Here is a 21,387-nt window from a genome sequence, read left to right on the forward strand (position 1 = left end):
AAATGCATTTCGGAAAGCGTTACGTATATGCTCTCTTAATTCATAAATTAAAAATAATGTCATAAATCTGCATGCATGATCATTAGCAACAAGTGTGTTTCTGAAAATAGTTTTAAACATGTCTTTAAACATGTCATTGTGTTGAATGAAATAGTGAGCTTCCCTCAACAGTGCACAGAGAGAGAGAGACGCCTCCCTCAGGCATGTGTGTGTTCAGATGCGGGTCTGTGGGAGTGACTATAGATCATTAAACTGCATGTTGAGGGTGTGTGTGTTCAGATGCGAGTCTGTGGGAGTGACTTCAGATCATTAAACTGCGGCTCTTCCCTGTGTCCTCAGTCAGTCCAGCTGCGCTCGGAGGATCTTCACGACTGGTTTCATCTGGAGCTGCGGGTCTGATCTCAGGTTCACTTTTTAAACTCCGCCATTTTAGGTGTAAAGCCGAGGCTCAGTCATCATGAGCATGTACGGCTCGCAGCGCGGGCTCAACATGATGGGACGCCGCGGATCGCGCAGCGATATCAACGTCGCGCCCGCGTATCCGTACGCGCGCAGTGAGACGGTGGTGCAGCATGTGAATAATGGGTTAACACAGGAATATGTGGAGAGATACGACCAAAGTTTCTCCAGAGGCTCGATGAGCGCGGGACAAGTGTGAGTAAACACCTGTTACCTGCGTTTTTGTGTGTGTGTGCTTGTAACGTAGGCTACTGCAAGTGTGTGCGTCATTTCACCTCTGTAAAAAATAATGATCAATAAGTTATGACAACATATGGTTTTACACTGCTCATAACTCATCAAAATAAGTTAAGCAACTTTTTTTATAAGTTATTCAAGTTTTAACAATTTCAGTTTAATGTAATTTAAGTTGAAATGACTTAAACGTCCAAGTTGATTGTACTTAAAAAAATTAAAGCAGCAACTTTTTTTTACAGTGTACATAATAATTTACATTAGATTAAAAGTTTGCATTAACATAGCCTACACTATATGCTAATGCAACATTTGTTTTTGTCTGCGAACGTTTCAGTTAATAAGTTGCTGCATTAAATATTTAAGCAATCAACTTGAATGTTTAAGTCATTTCAACTTAAATTAAATGAGTTGAATCTTATAACTCATAAAAAGAAATAGAAAACTGCTTAACTTATTTTGATGAGTTAAAGCAGCAATTGTATGTTGTCATGCATTATTGATCAGTGTACAACAAAAATAAATGTCATGCAAAATGTGAGTATTCAGTGTTCCATCGAAGAAAAAATGTAATTTGATACAAAATGGTTTCCATTTAGATCATTCAAACTAGTTTTAAAAACAATAATGCAAAGAGAAGTAGGCCTATTTAACAAAGAGTGATGCAGTAAACCTTAAATAGTGCTGCTCAGTCAAGAAAGTGAAACTGTATTATAATACAGCAGATGTTCAAAGGTTAATAATATATGCACATCAGAGGCTGTCACAACTGCCAGAACATGAGTTATAAAGGGTTATAAAGCATGGTTGTGTAATGTTGAATGCAGGCCTGTGCTGGCAGGTGTAACACAATCCCTGCTGCTTCTGTGTGGCTCTTTGTGTTTCTGCGTGAGTTTACAGGTCACTTTCAGACTCTTGTCCAGCAAAGCTTCCTGTAAATCTATTGCAGATCCTGCGGGAAAAGCCGAGCGTATCCAGGCGCTCCACAGAAGTTCATGAGTCATTTGACAGCCACTGCTCATAAACATGAATAACGACTCTGTTGTGCATTCATATGCATATTCTCCATTCAAATGAGACTCTCATCTCGCATCGTTTAGAAGTGTCTGTTTTCTGTTTGTTTACTGGCATAATCTCATTTGCTGAACTTTTGCACTGAAATATTACATTTGTTTCACTTGTTTTAAACGCCTACTCAAGATATTAATGTAAAATAATGCACCAGATAAAATTAAATAAAATAAAACAATATTTAAATTTAGTTTATTTTAAGGATTTATTTTAATGTTTATATATATTATTTTCAACAATATGCTTTAAAAATGCTTTATATATGTTTTAATAATAAATTATAATAATGAAAAACTTTTAAATATATAATATTTTAAATATATTTTCAATAATATAATGTCATATTTTAATATATCATTTTTTAAATTTTGTATATTTAATATATTTTAATATATAGGCTATGATGCACCAGATAAAATTAAAACATATTTTAATATGGTTTATTAAAATGTATTTATATATATATATATATATAAACAAACTGTATTATAATAAATAATAATTTTCAAAAATATGCTTTAAAAAAATACTTCTTATATACATACATATACTATTTATATACGTTTTAAATATATAGTATATTAAATCATTATATATATATATATATATATATATATATATATATATATGATTTTGTATTTTTTACATTTTAAAGCTGCTTTTTAACTTTTAAATTTGATGCATATTTTTGAAAAGTTAAAAGCGTTTGCTTTAAAAATTCTTAAAAGTATATTTTTCCAACAGAAGCTGATATGCTTGATTGCTTCGCACAACATTAAACAGCCTTTATCTAGATTAGTAATTGGATAAAAGATCTATAACTAACTCTAAATTTCAGCTGGAAACATAAAACCTGTAATATAATAAAACCTGACAAATATAAGTCAGGACGTATTGGAAGAGATTGATTGTGAATGAGCTGTTTGACCTGCGCCGGCTGGTGGGCGTCTCTGCGTCGGGTTCGACCGAGAGATTTCGCAGGAATGCATCGCAGTAAAACAGAGAAGAACAAGCTGTTCATAAACCACCAAGAATCTGTCAGTTGTCTGTGGAGAAGTGTTTACTCTCGCAGGGTGAACAGCGTAAAGCCCGTTCATACATCTCTGTGCTTAAACACACTGAAAATTGCATTTACACACAGTATTGGTCAAACGTTTGGAATAAATACGAGTGTTTTTTGAGTCTCTGTTTACCAAGCCTGCATTTATGCATTTATTTGATGCAGTAAAACAAATTGAAATATTAAATATTATTATGATTTAAAAGAAATGTTTTCTATTTGAATGCATTTTAAAATGTAATTTATTCCTGTGATGCAAAGCTGATTTTTAGTATTTCTTTTGTCCCCCTAGTTCTGCCTTGCAGTCAATGCAACAGCGGATCTCGTTTCTGCAGAGCCAGGGCCAGGATTACCTGGAGAAGACTGCATTCATATTAAATTCTGTGAGTAGCATACACACACACACACACACACACACACACACACACACACACACACACACACACACACACGTTTGACCTTCCACTTTGGATTTAAGCGTTCACAGGATCATAAATGTGCCGTAAAGGTCATGAGAATCATGATAGTCTGTTTGCTGCGTTCATACGCACATAATTCACATTTCTCAGATAATAAAAGGCTCATGTAATGAGTCATTCTGGAGAAAAAGAAAGTGAAACATGTGAATAGTGCATGTGTTAAAATAATAGTTTATTTTTAGTTCTTTACTTTACACATATTCAATTAATTATTCACATTTTGTTGTTTTATTTTCATCATGACCTCATACCACCTTTTTCTCATTTTTGTTTTGTGTGTTTTTTTTAATTTACCGGTATGTATCATAAAAATAATATAAGAAAATATATATAATGTAAAAAAAGATTAGCTGAAGTCTGTTTGTTCTTCTGCGGAACACAAGTACAAAAAAGTACCAAAAAAACATCATTAATAGTCCCATGTACACATTTTTTTATATTTAAATATTATAGTTATTTGTAATTATTTTCACTTTCCTTCACGGCAGAAAATATTTTCTTCTTTATTTTCTTCTTTTTGTCTTGTTTTCCAGCACAAATATCGAAACATTCATAAATTAAGATACATTTTTACTGGAGAAGCAAAATGACTGAAGATATTAAGTCTTGTTTTCCAATAAAAATGATAAAAAAATAAACGTGTTTGTGCATTTTAATTTAATTTTACTATATGGACAGGTCTTTTCATCTCTTAAGCATAAACTCACTTAATTTTTAATTTTAAGTCTTAATATCTTCAGTCATTTTGCTTCTCAAGTACATGGATCTTGATTTAAGAATGTTTCGATATTTGTGCTGGAAAAGACTAAACAAAATAAGACAAAAATACCAAATATTAAAGCTTTTTAAAGTTAAAGTTTGAGCACAAAGTCCCTCCAGCAGGAGTTCTTCTCTATATCAGTGTCACTGTTTCTGAACTCCTGAAACGCCTCCATTGTAGTCGTGAGTTTCTCCCGGGAACGAACACGTCACAATATTCCTCATTATAATAATTAATGCGCAGAATAAAGGGGCGGGGCCTGGTTGAGTTAGTTAGTAGTGTGTTAAACTGGCGGTTATGGTAAGGGGCGGGACATTTCCCAAACACACTCGAAGCGCTCGACCAATCACAACACACTGATCCAGCCGACCAATCAGAGCACAGTGTGCTTTTCAGAAGGAGGGGCTTCATGGAGACAGGAACTAAACAGAGCGTTACTGACAGACTGGGAAGAGAGGAGCCGCAACAATGGAGAACTTGAGGAGAATAATCAACATTCAAGCAGGAAAACCTGTTCTAGAAGAGAAGAGAAACAAAAACAATACCTTGAAAAATTGGTCCTCTTTAATGCAGCATTGATTTCAGTCATGAAAATCTCCCACTGGCCTGAATAAAGCGAATAGACGACAATGTTGATCATACAAACCTGAGATTATCACAAAACTGATTTTACAGATTTAATTTGTGTTTGTTCTGAAAAAGCCAAATAAACAAAGGCCTAAACTCACACACTCGGCAGTTAATGTTTGGATTTGTTGATCCTGGGCTTTTCTGACGACTGGTTTCTATTGTTCTCTGTGTGTGTGTGTGTGTGTGTGTGTGTGTGTGTGTGTGTTTGCACTGCAGGGCGGAGATGCGAACGCTTTCGCGGAAGCTCAGAATTGTCTGGCGTCCGCCGCTGAGATCACCGAACAGCTCCGAGGTTTGGCCATAGAGCTGAACCAGCAGAACCTGCCGTCGGAGAGTGTGATGCGGAGGTGAGACACGTCAGGCATTCACATGTCGTGCGGAAACTTCCCAGTAACCCTGCAACCTCAGAGTATTACGCGAAAAGCACCTCAGCAACCACACATCATGCTCTGCATCACATTCGCTTTGCCTTTTTGCCATAATATTTAGTGCTGAGAAGACCGGAAATGATGTGGAGTAGGAATGGGGAATTCTGTAAACGAAAGTAATTTAAAAGTAATTTCTGCCTACTATCGGCACCAGTTGTTGTGTATTATGTGTGTATTTGTATAAGTGGGCTGCCTATCTTGGCCAGGACACTCCTGTAAAAGAGACTTTAATCTCAGTGAGGTTCTCTCCTGGTTAAATAAAGTCAAAAAAAAAAAAAAAAAAAAAAAAAGATATATATTGCATAATAATAAAGTTAAAGTCATTAAAAAAGGCAAATTTTTTTCATTGAAAAACAAGTCATATTAAATCTGAAATCATTTTGCTTCTCAAGTAAATGTGTCTTGATTTAAGAATGTGTAGATATTTGTGCTGGAAAAGACAAAGAAACCCCCCAAAAAACTGAAATGCTAAATCAGTGATTGTATGTGAAAGAGCAGCGTGACCATTCTTCAAACTATCTTCTTTTGCATTACACCGAATAAAGAAACTCATACGTGTTTGGAACAAAATGAGGATAAACGAACTACTACACTCAGTTCACGTATATTTGTAGACGTTAAACTGGATCTTCTGCTTGGTTTTCATAATAAATCTCAATGCATGATTTTCTATGCTCACTTTCACTGTAACCTTATATTCTCTCTCTCTCTCTGTGTGTGTGTGTGTGTGTGTGAACAGTGTGAATATATTTTCTGAGCAGATCCGAGATTTCAGCGGGGCTCTGAGTGGTTCTCAGCAACAGAGGTGGGGCAGCAGAACGATCCGGCGAACCATGAGGCTAAAAAAAAAAATAATAATAATAATAATATTGCATAATAATAAAGTTAAATTCATTAAAAAAGGCTAAACTGTTGCATGCAAACCTCACATGTCGATGTCTTGATAAATGTACACTACCGTTTAAATGTTTGAGTTTATGTAGGAAAGAAATGAACACTGTTCTTCAGCGAGGACGCATTCATCTGACCAGAAGAGAGAGCAAAGACATTTATAATGTTACAAAAGATTCTATTTCAGATAAATGCTGTTCTTTTAGAACTTTCAAAGAATCTTGAAAAATAAATGTATCACAGTTTCCATAGAAATCAAACATTGATAATAATCATAAATGTTTCTTGAGCATCAAATCATCATATTAGAGTGATTTGTGAAGGATCATGTGACACTGAAGACTGGAGTAATGATGCTGAAAATTCAGCTTTGATCACAGGAATAAATTACACTTTACTGTATATTCACATAGAGAACAGATGATTTACACTGGAATAATATTTCACAATTTTTACTGTATTTTGATCAAATAAATGCAGCCTTGGTGAGCAGAAGAGGCTCTTTCAAAAAAATCTTACGGACCCCAAATCTTTAAACCGTAGTGTACATGCATGAATCAGTATGTTTCTAATAAAATTAGTCAAGAAAAATAGACTTTTCATTTGAATTTGAATTATTAATGTATTTTATGTTACCATATGGACAGGTTTTTCCTACTTTTAAGTGTAAACTCACCCTAATTTTGATTTTTTTTTTCATTGAAAAACAAGTCATATTAAATCTGAAATAATTTCGCTTCTCAAGTAAATGTGTCTTGATTTAAGAATGTTTAGATATAGTTATTAGTTACACAGTTATAGTTCTATAGTGTTATATATATATATATATAGTTATTAGTGTTTAGTTATTTGTGCTAAAAAACAACAACAAAAAAAACACTGAAATACTAAATCAGTGATTGTATGTGAAAGAGCAGCGTGACCATTCTTCAAACTATCTTCTTTTGCATTACACCGAATAAAGAAACTCATACGTGTTTGGAACAAAATGAGGATAAACGAACTACTACACTCAGTTCGTTACAGTTTACTAGATAACCACGTATATTTGTAGACGTTAAACTGGATCTTCTGCTTGGTTTTCGTAATAAATCTCAATGCATGATTTTCTATGCTCACTTCCACTGTAACCTTATATTCTCTCTCTCTCTCTCTGTGTGTGTGTGTGTGTGTGAGAACAGTGTGAATATATTTTCTGAGCAGATCCGAGATTTCGGCGGGCCTCCAAGTGGTTCTCAGCAACAGAGGTGGGGCAGAACCATCCGGCGAACCATGAGCCGTGAGGAACCCAACCGTTACTTGAGCGAGGCCATGGCCTGGATCCTCCAGCAGAAGGTACGTGACGCTCACATGGCGGGCTTTCGCACCGGGCAGGATGGTTCCCTGAGAACTAATGGTTCCCCTTAGGAACGTTTTCCTGGTTGCATTCGCGCCGCCAGTAGGAACTCTGAAGTGACGTGAGCCGCGCTTGTCGTTGAGACTTTTATTTTGACGGCGCTGAGAACGACTGAACACTCAGTGCTCGCATTATTCTCTATGTTCATTAGTTTACGATCTGTCACACCTACCTTGTTTGGTCCGGATTTTCGGACTTTTCAGTTTGATCCGAATCAAAATCACAGGTGTGAACCCTCCCCCAGATCACGATCCGGAGCAAACAGACCAAATTTAGTCAGACGAAAAGAGGAAGTCTCGGTCCGGATCAAACTGAAGAAAGGTTTGGTTCGTTTCTAGTGTGAACGCATTTTCTGTATGGTTCGGACTTTCAGAACATTTACAGGAAGTTCCGGTGGTTCCCGCAGGATTGCTCGCTCTTCTCCTCCTTTCCTGCCGGCGACGATCAAATGCTCGCACAATGAGGACGTTCATTTGGCAAATGTGAACTAGCCTCGAGTACAGTCGACGCTGCAGGAGTAATGCCGTAATAATAACAGTACAGTGGCAACGATATGCGTCTGTCAGAGCCCGTCTACGGAGAGCCTGGCCACTCCCTATTAAGTCCTATTGTACCGAATTGTGGTTGTAGTTCCACCAGAGCTCCACTGGGGGCGATCGCCCATGAGTGCAGAATGAATGGGAGTCTATGGGGCTAGACGGCTAAATGTGTCTCTTTCACCCGATTGCCGTTGAGAAATCTCAGATTTGATTGTAGGTTTTGCAAGTTCAACATGGGTTATAGGTCGAAAGTTGAATGAACGAGTACTTCTGTCCTTTGGATTTCTTACAGGTTGAGTTGTTGTTGCCCATAACATGCTAGCATTCTGCTAATGAACGCTGATTGGTCAGTGAAGGACTGATTACGACCAGAGATACCGCTTGATGGTCTTTTAAAACAACAAAACAAAAGCTCTTCTAGCACGTGTGTTTCACTGTGTCAGCGGTGTTGTGTGTTTGCCTGTGTCAGCTGTGTGTGTTTACCTGTGTCAGCTGTGTTGTGTGTTTACCTGTGTCAGCTGTGTTGTGTGTTTACCTGTGTCAGCTGTGTTGTGTGTTTACCTGTGTCAGCTGTGTTGTGTGTTTACCTGTGTCGGCTGTGTTGTATGTTTACCTGTGTCAGCTGTGTGTTTACCTGTGTCAGCTGTGTTGTGTGTTTACCTGTGTCAGCTGTGTTGTGTGTTTACCTGTGTCAGCTGTGTTGTGTGTTTACCTGTGTCGGCTGTGTTGTGTGTTTGCCTGTGTCAGCTGTGTGTGTTTGCCTGTGTCAGCGGTGTTGTGTGTTTGCCTGTGTCAGCTGTGTTGTGTGTTTACCTGTGTCAGCTGTGTTGTGTGTTTACCTGTGTCAGCTGTGTTGTGTGTTTACCTGTGTCAGCTGTGTTGTGTGTTTACCTGTGTCAGCTGTGTTTGCCTGTGTCAGCTGTGTTGTGTGTTTACCTGTGTCAGCTGTGTTGTGTGTTTACCTGTGTCAGCTGTGTTGTGTGTTTACCTGTGTCAGCTGTGTTGTGTGTTTGCCTGTGTCAGCTGTGTTGTGTGTTTACCTGTGTCAGCTGTGTTGTGTGTTTGCCTGTGTCAGCTGTGTTGTGTTTACCTGTGTCAGCTGTGTTGTGTGTTTGCCTGTGTCAGCTGTGTTGTGTGTTTGCCTGTGTCAGCTGTGTTGTGTGTTTGCCTGTGTCAGCTGTGTTGTGTGTTTGCCTGTGTCAGCTGTGTTGTGTGTTTACCTGTGTCAGCTGTTGTGTGTTTACCTGTGTCAGCTGTGTTGTGTGTTTACCTGTGTCAGCTGTGTTGTGTGTGTACCTGTGTCAGCTGTGTTGTGTGTGTACCTGTGTCAGCTGTGTTGTCGACGCCTCGAGAGAAAAGAAAGTGCAGAGAGCGCGAAAGCACCAGAGTGACTGAAGGATTGCCGTAAAGCAGTATCTCTGGTCGTACGATGTGTATGACGTCATTGACATTTTAAAAGACTTTTTAAAGCAAATAAGTGACTGTAAAAAATCTAACACCCAGCGATGTGTAATTTCTTTGCATCTCCTTTCGAATACAACATTCAAATTACTAGACAAAAAATTATATCCCGAGAAAAGTGGATTTTGAGGAGTATAGCGCCATAGACCTCCATTCATTCTGCACTCGTCCTGTGAGCGCCCTCATGTGGAGCCAGAGTGGAACTGCACTCGTCCTGTGAGCGCCCTCATGTGGAGCCAGAGTGGAACTGCACTCGTCCTGTGAGCGCCCTCATGTGGAGCCAGAGTGGAACTGCACTCGTCCTGTGAGCGCCCTCATGTGGAGCCAGAGTGGAACTGCACTCGTCCTGTGAGCGCCCTCATGTGGAGCCAGAGTGGAACTGCAACCAGTTCAGAAGCCGGAAGTTACTGAGAGTGGAAGTTCTTCCCTTATTAGACATTCTCTGCGTCTGTTCATTCATTCCTGTCAAAGTTACCCGCCGAACTGACAACACGCTGACTTCAGACGTATGTCCGTTTACAAGCCAATCAATGTCGAGATGCAGCCCACAGAGATGATGACGACAGGACGCAAGTGTGTCACGTACAGTTCTTTAGTGCGCTCGCATAATTGCAATGTGAAACCAAACCAAAACTTACCGAATGTATAAAATGTATCAAAACATGAACTTTGGTGCGGACTTTCAGGTGTGAAACAGTCCTGTCTATAATACGTGATTAGAGAACTGTTATACAGGGAAAGTAGACAGTAATGAAGAGGTATTAGCGTATGCCGTGTGGTTGATGAGCAGAAACACATGATCATGTTTCTCTCCGTCGCCTCAAAGTCTCGTTGGGATTCTCCTCAGTGTATTTAAGGTTAAGAGGCTCATCTATCACTGATTTAATATTCGTAGAGTTAGTTTCTGGAGTAAATATATAGGCTATAATCTGTGTGTTTACAAAGCTTTTTTTTAAATGGCGGGTGCTGGTGTTTCCGTGCGTTCGGCCAATCAGCGAACACTAACTTCACTGGTTGTTCCTATAGCGCTGGTTTAGACCCGACTCAATTAAATGAGCTAAATTAGGTCCTCTAAAAGCTAAATTAGGTCCTCTAAAAGCTAAATTAGGTCCTCTAAAAGCTAAATTAGGTCCTCTAAAAGGAGTTCTAAGATCGCTCCTGGTTCCTGCGGTGCGAACAAACATGCAGAAGCCCCTATAGCTGTGTCTCTCTTCAGAACCTTATCAAAGTCTCGTAACTCTTACACTGCTTTATCCATGCAAGACACAACACGTTTTATGTGTTTCAGGACTGGCCATGTTTGCAGCCGATTATAATAAAGCACGAGTGTGAAATACTGCAATGGCTTTAATGTAGTTTCTATGTGTTATTTGATATAAACGTCATCAGAAGACTGAAATATATTGAGATTTTTATCTGTAAAATATATTGAGAGCAAAATTTTTTTTATATATATATATATATATATATATATATATATATATATTAGAAATAGAAATAAATATATAAATCAATATAGATATAATATAGTAATAAATAAAACAAATCTAAATGTACACTAGTTTTGAAAGAAGTCTCGTATTTGACCCAAGGCTGCATATATTTGATCAAAAATACAGTAAAAATTGTGAAATATTATTCCAATTTAAAATGACTCTTTTCTATGTGAATATATAGTAAAGTGTAATTTATTCCTGTGATCAAAGCTGAATTTTCAGCATCATTACTCCAGTCTTCAGTGTCACATGATCCTTCAGAAATCACTCTAATATGATGATTTGATGCTCAAGAAACATTTATGATTATTATCAGTGTTGAAAACAGTAATTTATTTGAAATAGAATCTTTTGTAACATTATAAATGTCTTTAGGGTCAGTTTTTGCTGAATAAGATTGTAAATATCTTTCGAATGCTAGTGTATCTGATGTTTAATATACAGTATAAGTGAAGCAGGATTCTCAACCAATGAGATCTCAGCGTGGGCGGAGCTTCTCGGCCTAATGTGACAGAAATAGACATCAACTTAATAGCACAGAGATAGCAGTTATCTCGTGCGCTCTGTGCCGATAGGACTCGGGTGAGAAGGTTTCCCAGGACAGACAGAGTGAGAGAAAACGAAAGCAATACTGAGCAGACGAAATGAAGCTCAGAGAGATTAGAGCGAGACATCCAGCCAAAATACACAAACTGCCTCTCACTCGCCCACAGAAACACTGCTTTCAGACTCAAACTGTTGACCCAGCAATACTCTCTCTCTCTCTCTCTCTCTCTCTCCCTCTCTGTCTCTCTCTCTCTCTCTCCCTCTCTCTCTATCTCTCTCTCTCTCCCTCTCCCTCTCTCTCTCTCTCTCTCTCTCTCCCTCTCTCTCTAAACCCCCAGAATTCCTCAGCCCCACGCAGGGGTCAGTAATAACACGACACTCCTCCTGTCAGTGAGGTCAGAGTTAATGAAAAACAGACGTTTGCTGTGTGTTTTCCCAGTAACGGGGAAAGTTCCTGCAAGGTTCTCTCTGTCAGTAACAGTAGCATAAAAACATTATTTCTTTTTATCATTTATTATAAAAAAATATATCGATTTATGGATTTTTTTTAATATATATTTTTTTTATGTTACTACTTGTTTCGGAATGTTCCGAGAACCTTCAAAAGTAACATTCCAAATTTGTTTGAAGAATGATAAAATGGAATGTTCAAAAACATTCTTGCAGTAACGTTAATGAACATTCATTCAGAGCTATCCGCAATATCTATTAATAATGTTCTCGAAACGTTCACACAAAAACATTCTCTATTAGTGGAATGAATCCCTCATGTCACGATACGATACTATTGCGATACTTCAAGACATATGATATAAGGTTAACAGAAAATGCACTGTTGATTAGAATGAATAGTCTTGGACTTGGTGCTGAAACCCAAAGCTCAGGACAATAGAGACGCCAGAATAACAATATTCATGATTCTGAAGCTGAAAAACTGAATTATTTCAGATGAATATTCTTTCACTCTTTCACTGACGATATATTTAAAATAACGTAGGACACTTTTTTACTGGTAACAGACATTTGGCATTATCAGGACACACTAATATTCCCCCATTGCATTATTATACATTATATTCAACATTATATATAGTAGTTTAATGTAGTACTGACACTAAAACTCTGAAAACGTGATTTTTATTTTATTTTGGCTGAACTATCCACGATACATGTTGTTGCATTTTTGTACTGCGATATATTGAGACGGCCCTATTATCTGTACATCGTTCGTGGAAGTTTTTTTTCTGAAACATTTTATTTGGACGTCCGTTTAACGTTTTCTAAATGTTGCTACATGTTTCCGAACGTTCAAAAGTAACATTCTAAACTTGATGATGAAATGGAATGTTCACTTTAACATTCGAATAACCAGAAACATTCTTAAAAAGCTGGGCGTTTTGAACATTCAGAAAGGATATTTTTAGAACTAAACAGGAACGTGAGTTATGCAAATACATATTTTTATTAGCTAAGGACTTTTGATGCTGCAGTAAATCCAGACGGAGCAGAAAACTACAGACTTCCAGTGTAAACACTTAAAATAGGAACGCTTTAGGAACAAGCCATGTGATTCAGTGTGAGTGGTAACTGACTGTATAAACATCCTCATCATGCATTTCTTTGCCCGATTTCAACTGTAAATGTGCAGATAATCCGATGTTGAGTGTGAAGTGTGTGTGTGTGTGTGTGTGTGTGTGTGTGTGTGTGTGTGAGCAGCGCATGATCGAGACGGCATCATGGGGAGATGATCTACAAACCATCGAGCAGCAGATAGCCAATCACAACACGTTTCACAGCTCCATCCAGAGAAGTGTGGAGGTGGATCGAGCCCGAGCGGATCTGGTGAGTTCAGGACCACACACACACACACACACACACACACACACACACACACACACACACGACCTTCAGCACTGAGAGATCTCGATCTGCACCACATGTTCAGTTCCACATGGCTGCGGGACCTTTAGAAACTGTGCTTGTGTTTGTGTTCATGCCTGGTTTGCTTTTAAACATGTAATATTGAAGGTTAGCTCAAATTTAGATTTATTTGATCACGGTACATCGGTCACCTCGAAACCAGAAGAAAAATATAAGAAATAATAGTTTACAAACATAAAATACAGCCTACTTTTAGGCATTTATTTTGTGCATTTTAATCATTATAAATATATATATAATGACTACAATGCAATTTTTTTTACCACACACACTCACACACACATACACATATATATACATATACTGAATATGTATGCGCATTACTGTTCAAAAGTATGTAATAATTAAGATTTTTTAAACATTTTTGAAAGAGTCTCTTCAAAAATTGTGAAATATTATTCCAGTGTAAATCAGCTGTTCTCTATGTGAATATATAGTAAAGTGTAATTTATTCCTGTGATCAAAGCTGAATGTTCAGCATCATTACTCCAGTCTTCAGTGTCACATGATTCTTCACAAATCACTCTAATATGATGATTTGATCAATAATATGTTATTTAAATGAAAGTCTATATAAATCATGGAAATATCTGTTGTAGATGCGAGGAAAAGACCAATCTGCGGATGGAAACAAATCCTATCTCAACAAACTCGAGCAGGAATGGGACAGTCTACAGGTGAGTCGCTTCAGAAACACACTGTGGTTATTAGCTATTAGTTATGTGTCCATTCATGCGCATTTCAGGATATCACGTAAAAAACATGCGCATTAATGTTAAAAATGCTCAATTGATGCGAATACACATTTTTATCCGATAAGAAAATGTGCATAAACTATGATGGAAACCGAATAAAGCTTTGCTGTGATTGGATAATTGGACTAACAGCGGACCAAAAAATTAGTTTAGATTAGTAAGTCTCCGACGTCGAATGGAAACACAGCTTCTGTCAGTCAAGCGCAGCTGCACATCTCATGTGTCAGTGTGTGTGTGTGTGTAAGTTGTAAACATCAGGATGTGATCTCCAGAGCACCTCGTACCAGCGCCGGCTCCAGCTTCAGGACCTGCACAGCATCATCGAGGAGATCTCCAGTCAGATCATGTGGGTGAACGACCGAGAAGAGGAGGAGCTGGTGTTCGACTGGGGCGATAAAGGCATCGACGTGTACGTGCCTCAGAAGCAGGAGAGCTTCTCGGTGAGAGCGCCCGAACACACACACACACACACACACACACACACACACACACACACACACACACACACACACCTGTGTGACTCTCTCTCTCTGTGTGTGTGTGTGGAATCTGCTTACAGTAACACAAAAAAGCATCCTCACTATTTTTGTCCAGTGCAAACATCTAAAGACTCTGAAATCAAGATATGTTTACTCGAGAAGCAAAATGATTGAGCATAAACTTCATTTTGATGCATTTTTCATGCAAGATATTAATAATGCACAATGTTTGACAAAGAAGAATCTAGAAAGAAGGATGTGTTTTATATTTCAATTTAATCACAATACATTATACACAACCTAAACTTGTTTCCGCACGTCTGTTTTGTTTTATGTTTTATACACACATGTTGATGTTGAAATTATTGTAGAAAATGTGGGAATATTTTGTTTCATTTTTGCACTTTCTCATCAACTAAAATGTCATTGACTAGTATTAGGGTTATTATTGTTAACTAAAATTAAAACCTAAACTAAAACGGTTTAGTTTCCTTGAAATAAAATAAACATTAACTGAAATAAAATAAAATATTAAATACTTTGCCAAGGCAATATTTCTCAATTTCATTTAGTTTAACTTGATGCACTAAAATATCTAAAACTGAAATAATATTTAATAAAAAGCTATATAGGCATAAAAATAAAATAAAATAAAATAAAAAACGATTAAAAATGACAAACAAAACAACAAAATTAAGAAAACTTTAACTGAAATTAAAATGGAAAAAAATTGAAAAATAGAAAATGGATTTAAATTTTTTATGCATTTTTTTATGCAAAAAAAAGTATCTCAATTATACTAAACTAAAACAGAGTAGTATTCAATGCTGTTTTAGAATAAAATAAAATAGCATTCAATGAAATAGAATAAAGTAAAATAAAAATGATGAAATAAAATAAAATAGTATTTGATGCTGTTTTAGAATAAAATAAAATGGTATTCAGTGAAATAGAATTAAATAAAAATGATTAAATAAAATAAAATAGTATTTGATGCCGTCTTAGAAAGTATATATATTTGAATTTTAATCAATTTTATTCTTTTCTATTTTATCTTTATAAATATATATATTTATAAATTTAAAATAGAAAAGAATAAAATTTATTAAAATTAAAATTTAACGAAACTGAGTAAATTTATAGGACATTTTCGTCTAGATTTTTGAACTTTTCTGCAGTTTAGTTTAAATTAAAGGCACTGTTAACAGCAGGTTTGTTCTCAGTGAACATCAGAAGGTTCTGGTTGGTTGGTTTGTTGCGCCCTCTTGTGGACTGTTGATCTAAACATCTGCTCTTTACTTATATTGGTGTTTATGTGGTATTTGTAAATATTTAAGTGATAAACTTGAGTTTATTTTCAGCCGTACTCTGTTTCAGAAACTCATGACTGACCTGGAGCAGAAAGAAGTTCAACTGAACGTCCTCAAAACGAAAGTGGACAGTCAGCTGAAGAACAAACACCCGGCGTCAGACAAGATCCAGGTGTGTGAGTGTGAGTGTGAGTGTGTGTGTGTGTGTGTGTGTGTGTGTGTGCTGTTTCTCACTCCGTCTGATGGTGTTCCTCACAGGCCTACATGGAGACGCTGCAGACCCAGTGGAGTTGGCTTCTACAGATCACCAAATGCATCGAAGTTCATCTGAAGGAAAACGCTCGATACAGTCAGGTGACACACACACACACACACACACACGTCAAGTCTTGAAGCTTTTCTCGTGCATTTTACTGAAATCTGATGCATAACTGACGGGGTTAAAACATAAACAAGAAAAACATTTCTGTTACTTGAAATAGAATAAATGTAAAATGAAATCAAATATAAGAAAAACTTTTCAATTATTTTATTTTAACATTTTATTTTAAAATTACAATTATTTTAATTTAAAATAAAAATGCAGTTTATAAAATAAAAAATATTTTATTTCATTTCTATTTCATTTTTATTCATTTTTATTTAGTTTAATTTGAAATAGTAAAAACACTCAAATTTAAATAAAATTTAATGAAAAACTACGGACATTAAAAAACGAATGAAAATGTCAAGTCAAAACACAACAAAACTAAAACTTTAAGAAAAATTACACTGAAACAGAAAACATGAAAATAAAAAACAAATTAAAAATATAAATTAAAAACATTCAACTTATTTTATTTAATCAAATTGCAAAGACAACTTTTTTATTTTGTTAAATTCGAAGTACTAAAATAACTAAATCTGACAAATTAATACAAAAATATATAGACATTTAAAAAAAATAACAAAAATGTCAAAAGGCATCAAAACTAAAACTTTAAGAAAAATTACGTTCAAACAGAAAATAATACATAAAAATGTATAGACAAAAACAAAACCTTATAAAAATGAGAATAACACAACAAAACTAACTTTAACAAAAATGTAATTAAAGAGAATTCAAAGTATTATTAATCCAATTGCCAATGCAAGTTTTTTTATTTAGTTTAATTTTAAACACTGAAATAACTAAAACCAAAACTGAAATAAAAATGAATAAAGACTAAATAGACAAAAACAAAACCTAATAAAAATGAGAAAAGCAAATCTAAAGCCTATAACATAAAAATAAAATAAAATAAATGTAAAATAGTACCATTTCTAATTTTTATTTAGTGTACCATGAAATACTAAAATAACTTTAACAAAAATTTCATTAAACGGAAAATATGAAATTAAAATTAATTTGATTAAAAAAAACTGTAATAGTATCTGAATACCAGGAGTGATAGTAAAACACATATTTTATGCAGTTCTTCAAGGAAACGCTTGAAATGAACAGCAAACTGAAGAAAGAGCACGACGGCATCTGCAAGAGCTTCTCCTGTGATAAAGCCACCGCTCTTCACACACTCCTGGATCTGCAGCAGGGCCTGGAGGTGAGCGTGTGTTCAGGTGTGAGCGCTGCTGGAGCACTGCCGGGTGATGACTGTGTGTGTGTGTGTGTGTGTGTGTGTGTCTCAGAGAGAGAGGGAGCGTCTGACGGAACAGAGAGAGATGGTGCAGCAGCTCGTGCTCAAATCCAAGAGCATCATCAGACTGAAGCCCAGGAACCCTGAGGAGAAGATCACGGGACATATCGTCGTGCAGGCGCTGTGTGACTTCAGACAGGACGAGGTGACGCTCAGATGCAGATATATATATATATTATACACACTACCAGTCAAAAGTTTGGAATCATTAAGATTTTTATATTTTGAAAGAGTTTCTTTGCTCACCAAGACTGCGTTTATTTGATCAAAATACAGTAAAAATTGTGATAAAATATTCCAATGTAAATCAGCTGTTGTCTATGTGAATATACAGTAAAGTCTAATTTATTCCTGTGATCAAAGCTGAATGTTCAGCATCATTACTCCAGTCTTCAGTGTCACATGATCCTTCAGAAATCACTCTAATATGATGATTTGATGCTCAAGAAACATTTATGATTATTATCAATATTGAAAAACACTCATACTTTTGTGGAAACCATGATACATTACCATATTTTACTTTGCTTTGATCACATGAATAAATTATACTTTATTATATATTCACATAGACAACAGCGGATTTACATTAGAATAATATTTCATAATTTCTACTGTATTTTTGATCTAATAAATGCAGCCTTGGTGAGCAGAATAATGTTCTCAGTAACTTCCTCATAGTGTCGCCTCAGGCGGAGATCTCAAGGAATAAAGTGTTGTTCTGGAGGTGTGTTCTGGTCATGCATGTGTCACAGTGTGTGTGTGTGTGTGTGTGTGTGTGTGTGTGTGCAGAAGACGATCCGTAAGGGAAATGAAGGGATCCTGAAGGATAACTCGGAGAGGACCACATGGCTGGTGACGGGCCCTGGAGGAATGGACATGCAGATTCCCTCCGTCTGTCTGTTAGTGCCGCCACCAAACCCACTGGCCATCAGCCTGGCCAGCAAGTACGACAAAATACACTCTCTCATACCAGTTCATACCGAATACCAGTGTTTACTTTTGTTATGATAGTCATTTTTATTATACCGCAATACCGGAGTGTGTCGCTTTAACAGCGTTGGGAACGCGGCGCGACACTGTTTGAGAGGGTCTTTCACTGTAACTGTGGTGATGCACAGATGTGTGTGTGTGTGTGTGTGTTACTAAACGTAATGGTGAAGATGGACAGGTTCAACTATAATTGATAGCTGTCATTAACATTAACATCACAGTATTTCCCACGCATTGGTTCACAAGATCAACATCATTTTGGAAAATCTGCATTGACATCGTCACGTTTCAAAGTCAATAGCGCGGCGCAGGAGTTTTTATATGAATGTATCTGAAGTGAACTGACGGTCTTTAGAAAAGTTTCGATGTTATTTCTATTGAATCTTTCTTAATCTTTCCTGATAAAGCCAGTTTATGAGCCGTTACCGAGGAAACCGCTGTTTCTGCCGCTCCTACAGCGCCTCCTGCTGGCAGCTCTTTATAAACAGCCTTGCAAACCTGTATTAATACTATTAATACAATATTCACTCATGACAGTAAAATAGGGCATTTTAAGTCAATCTACTGCAGTATCTCCTCTCTCAATCAGTAGAAGATGTGGTTTACACCCAGTCATGCTTGAAAAATAACAATACCCTCATATACCGTGAAACCGGAATAATAAAAAAAATAAAAAAATATCATGATATGGATTTTTGGTCATACCACCCATCTAGAATAGTAGATACTATTACAGTAGATACTGATAGCACACTTACTTTTAAAAAGTAATATGCAGTTTGCAGTGTTTACTTTATATGAAGCATTTCAGTGCCAGCTCGTGTTCATCATGTGTTGGTATATGATCAGTGTGTTGTGTAGATATGACCGTGTTCATCATGTGTTGGTATATGATCAGTGTGTTGTGTAGATATGACCGTGTTCATCTGTGTTTGGCTGCAGGAATTCCCAGTATTACGAGGCAATTCTATGCGTGTGGAATCAGCTGTACATCAACGTCAAGAGCATGATCTCCTGGCAATACTGTCTGCTGGACATCAACCGCATCAACTCACTCACCATCACTATGGTAACTGATCAAAAAATATAACCCATCAACACAATGGGCCCTATTTTAACGATCTGAAACGCAAGTATCAAACGCGAAACGCAAGTAACTTTGTGGGCGGGTCTCGTTGCTATTATACCGGCGGGATAAATTACTCTTGCGCCCGACGCAAATCTAAAATGTGTTGGTCTGAAGTCGCTTCATTACTCATAGGTGTGGTTTGGGCGTAACGTGAAATAAACCAATCAAAGCGTCATCTCACATTCCCTTTAAGAGCAGGTGTGCTTGTTCCATGGCGGATTGCTATTATAACGGCAGATTTGCCAGGAGCGGTTCACAGCCGAGGAGACCGGCGTTCTCGTCAGGGCCGTAAAACACAGAGAAGTGACATTGGGGATGGAGAAACACACACAGATTAGCTTCGCTTAAACAGGCGTATGATCATTTGGGTAAATGTGTAAGCTAGATTTATGCCTATTTTTCACATCTTCATGGACACCACAATGATTTCCCTCGTATGGAATATTTTTCCTTGTAATTATGTATGGTTTGCAAAAATGAGAACTGCTGCTTCTGTGTAGATGAGAGAAGCAAAGTGTGTGTGTGTGTTGTGCTCACGCTACATCATGGCCAAGCATGCGCTCTTAAAATAGCATCTGAATAACGCCCACTGACTTTAGACGAGGTTTCTCCTGGTCTGTGGAGGAATTGTTTTCTGAAACTGCAAAATAGCACCAGGGAACGTTTGCGCCGGAGCACGCCTCCTCTTTTCGCTGAACCGCCCCCGGGAGCGCAAGGTCATTCCCTAATTTACCGACGTGCGTCTGTGGAGGGAAAAGTCCGCTGTGTGTCGGGTGAGAAATAGGAATGATACATGCGTCGCTGTACAAAGTCAATTGCGCTGGGTGAGAGATAGGGCCCAAGATATATAGCATGTAAATTGTGTATAATTACATGCAACTAACCTTAAGCACACCCTAATCCTAACCATAACCCTACATAAGTACATGTAGTTAATTATTATTACTCAGTGCCTAAATGTATGATTACAATCTAACACCTTAAAATAACTAAATATACGGACATAAGGACACTAAATATAAGGACACTTTTAAATAAGATCAAAAAATGTATATGATTTATGTATGAATTTTACATATCAGTGCTCACCAAGACTGCATTTATTTGATCAAAATACAGTAAAAATTGTGACATATTATTCTAATGTAAATCAGCTGTTCTCTATGTGAATATATAGTAAAGTGTAATTTATTCCTGTGATCAAAGCTGAATTTTCAGCATCATTACTCCAGTCTTCAGTGTCACATGATCCTTCAGAAATCATTCTAATATGATTTGATGCGCAACAAACATTCATTATTATTATCAGTGTTGAAAACAGTCTTATTTATGTGGACTCTGTGATATATTTATTTTTAAGTATTTTTGCTGAATAGAATGTTAAAAAATAACAGCAACCTTTTGTAACATTATTATAAATGTGCTTACTGTCACTTTTGATCAATTAAATGCATCCTTGCTGAATAAAAGTGTTAATTTCTTTTAAAAGAATATATGTATATATACATACTAGGGGTGGCACGGTAGGCTACATGAAAAAACATCCGAACCGTTCGGTTCGCTTGTCTCGGTTCGGTGCGCGTGTGCGTCGTGCGGTTTGCACGGTTCGACGCATGCGCAATGTAGCCTCGTGCCCGTGCTAATACAATGCTAAATC

General features: G+C 36.8%; 2 protein-coding genes across 3 annotated transcripts in view; both read left to right on the forward strand.

Annotated features, from left to right (window-relative positions):
• The first annotated feature begins 241 nt into the window (after positions 1-241).
• Positions 242-21,387, forward strand: part of dspb (desmoplakin b) — a 44,345-nt gene continuing 23,199 nt past the window's right edge. For both annotated transcript variants that reach the window (XM_084431746.1, XM_084431747.1), the window contains exons 1-14: positions 242-654; positions 3,117-3,207; positions 4,910-5,040; positions 5,861-5,926; positions 7,194-7,347; positions 13,167-13,292; positions 13,991-14,068; positions 14,419-14,586; positions 16,003-16,107; positions 16,194-16,289; positions 17,390-17,515; positions 17,601-17,753; positions 18,401-18,555; positions 19,544-19,670. In XM_084431746.1, coding sequence (XP_084287872.1) covers positions 458-654; positions 3,117-3,207; positions 4,910-5,040; positions 5,861-5,926; positions 7,194-7,347; positions 13,167-13,292; positions 13,991-14,068; positions 14,419-14,586; positions 16,003-16,107; positions 16,194-16,289; positions 17,390-17,515; positions 17,601-17,753; positions 18,401-18,555; positions 19,544-19,670 — 1,773 coding nt within the window. In that variant the 5' untranslated portion in view covers positions 242-457. The remainder of the gene's footprint in view (positions 655-3,116; positions 3,208-4,909; positions 5,041-5,860; positions 5,927-7,193; positions 7,348-13,166; positions 13,293-13,990; positions 14,069-14,418; positions 14,587-16,002; positions 16,108-16,193; positions 16,290-17,389; positions 17,516-17,600; positions 17,754-18,400; positions 18,556-19,543; positions 19,671-21,387) is intronic.
• On the forward strand, positions 7,363-10,808 carry LOC311305269 (uncharacterized protein; the record flags this gene model as incomplete). Its single annotated transcript, XM_084432872.1, has 4 exons — positions 7,363-7,390; positions 8,391-9,605; positions 9,693-9,854; positions 10,106-10,808. 2 exons carry the CDS (start codon positions 7,363-7,365, stop codon positions 9,353-9,355), a joined length of 993 nt encoding a protein of 330 aa, XP_084288998.1. The 3' UTR covers positions 9,356-9,605; positions 9,693-9,854; positions 10,106-10,808.

Source organism: Rutilus rutilus (assembly GCF_951802725.1).
Source record: "Rutilus rutilus genome assembly, chromosome: 15".
Classification (NCBI taxonomy): domain Eukaryota; kingdom Metazoa; phylum Chordata; class Actinopteri; order Cypriniformes; family Leuciscidae; genus Rutilus; species Rutilus rutilus.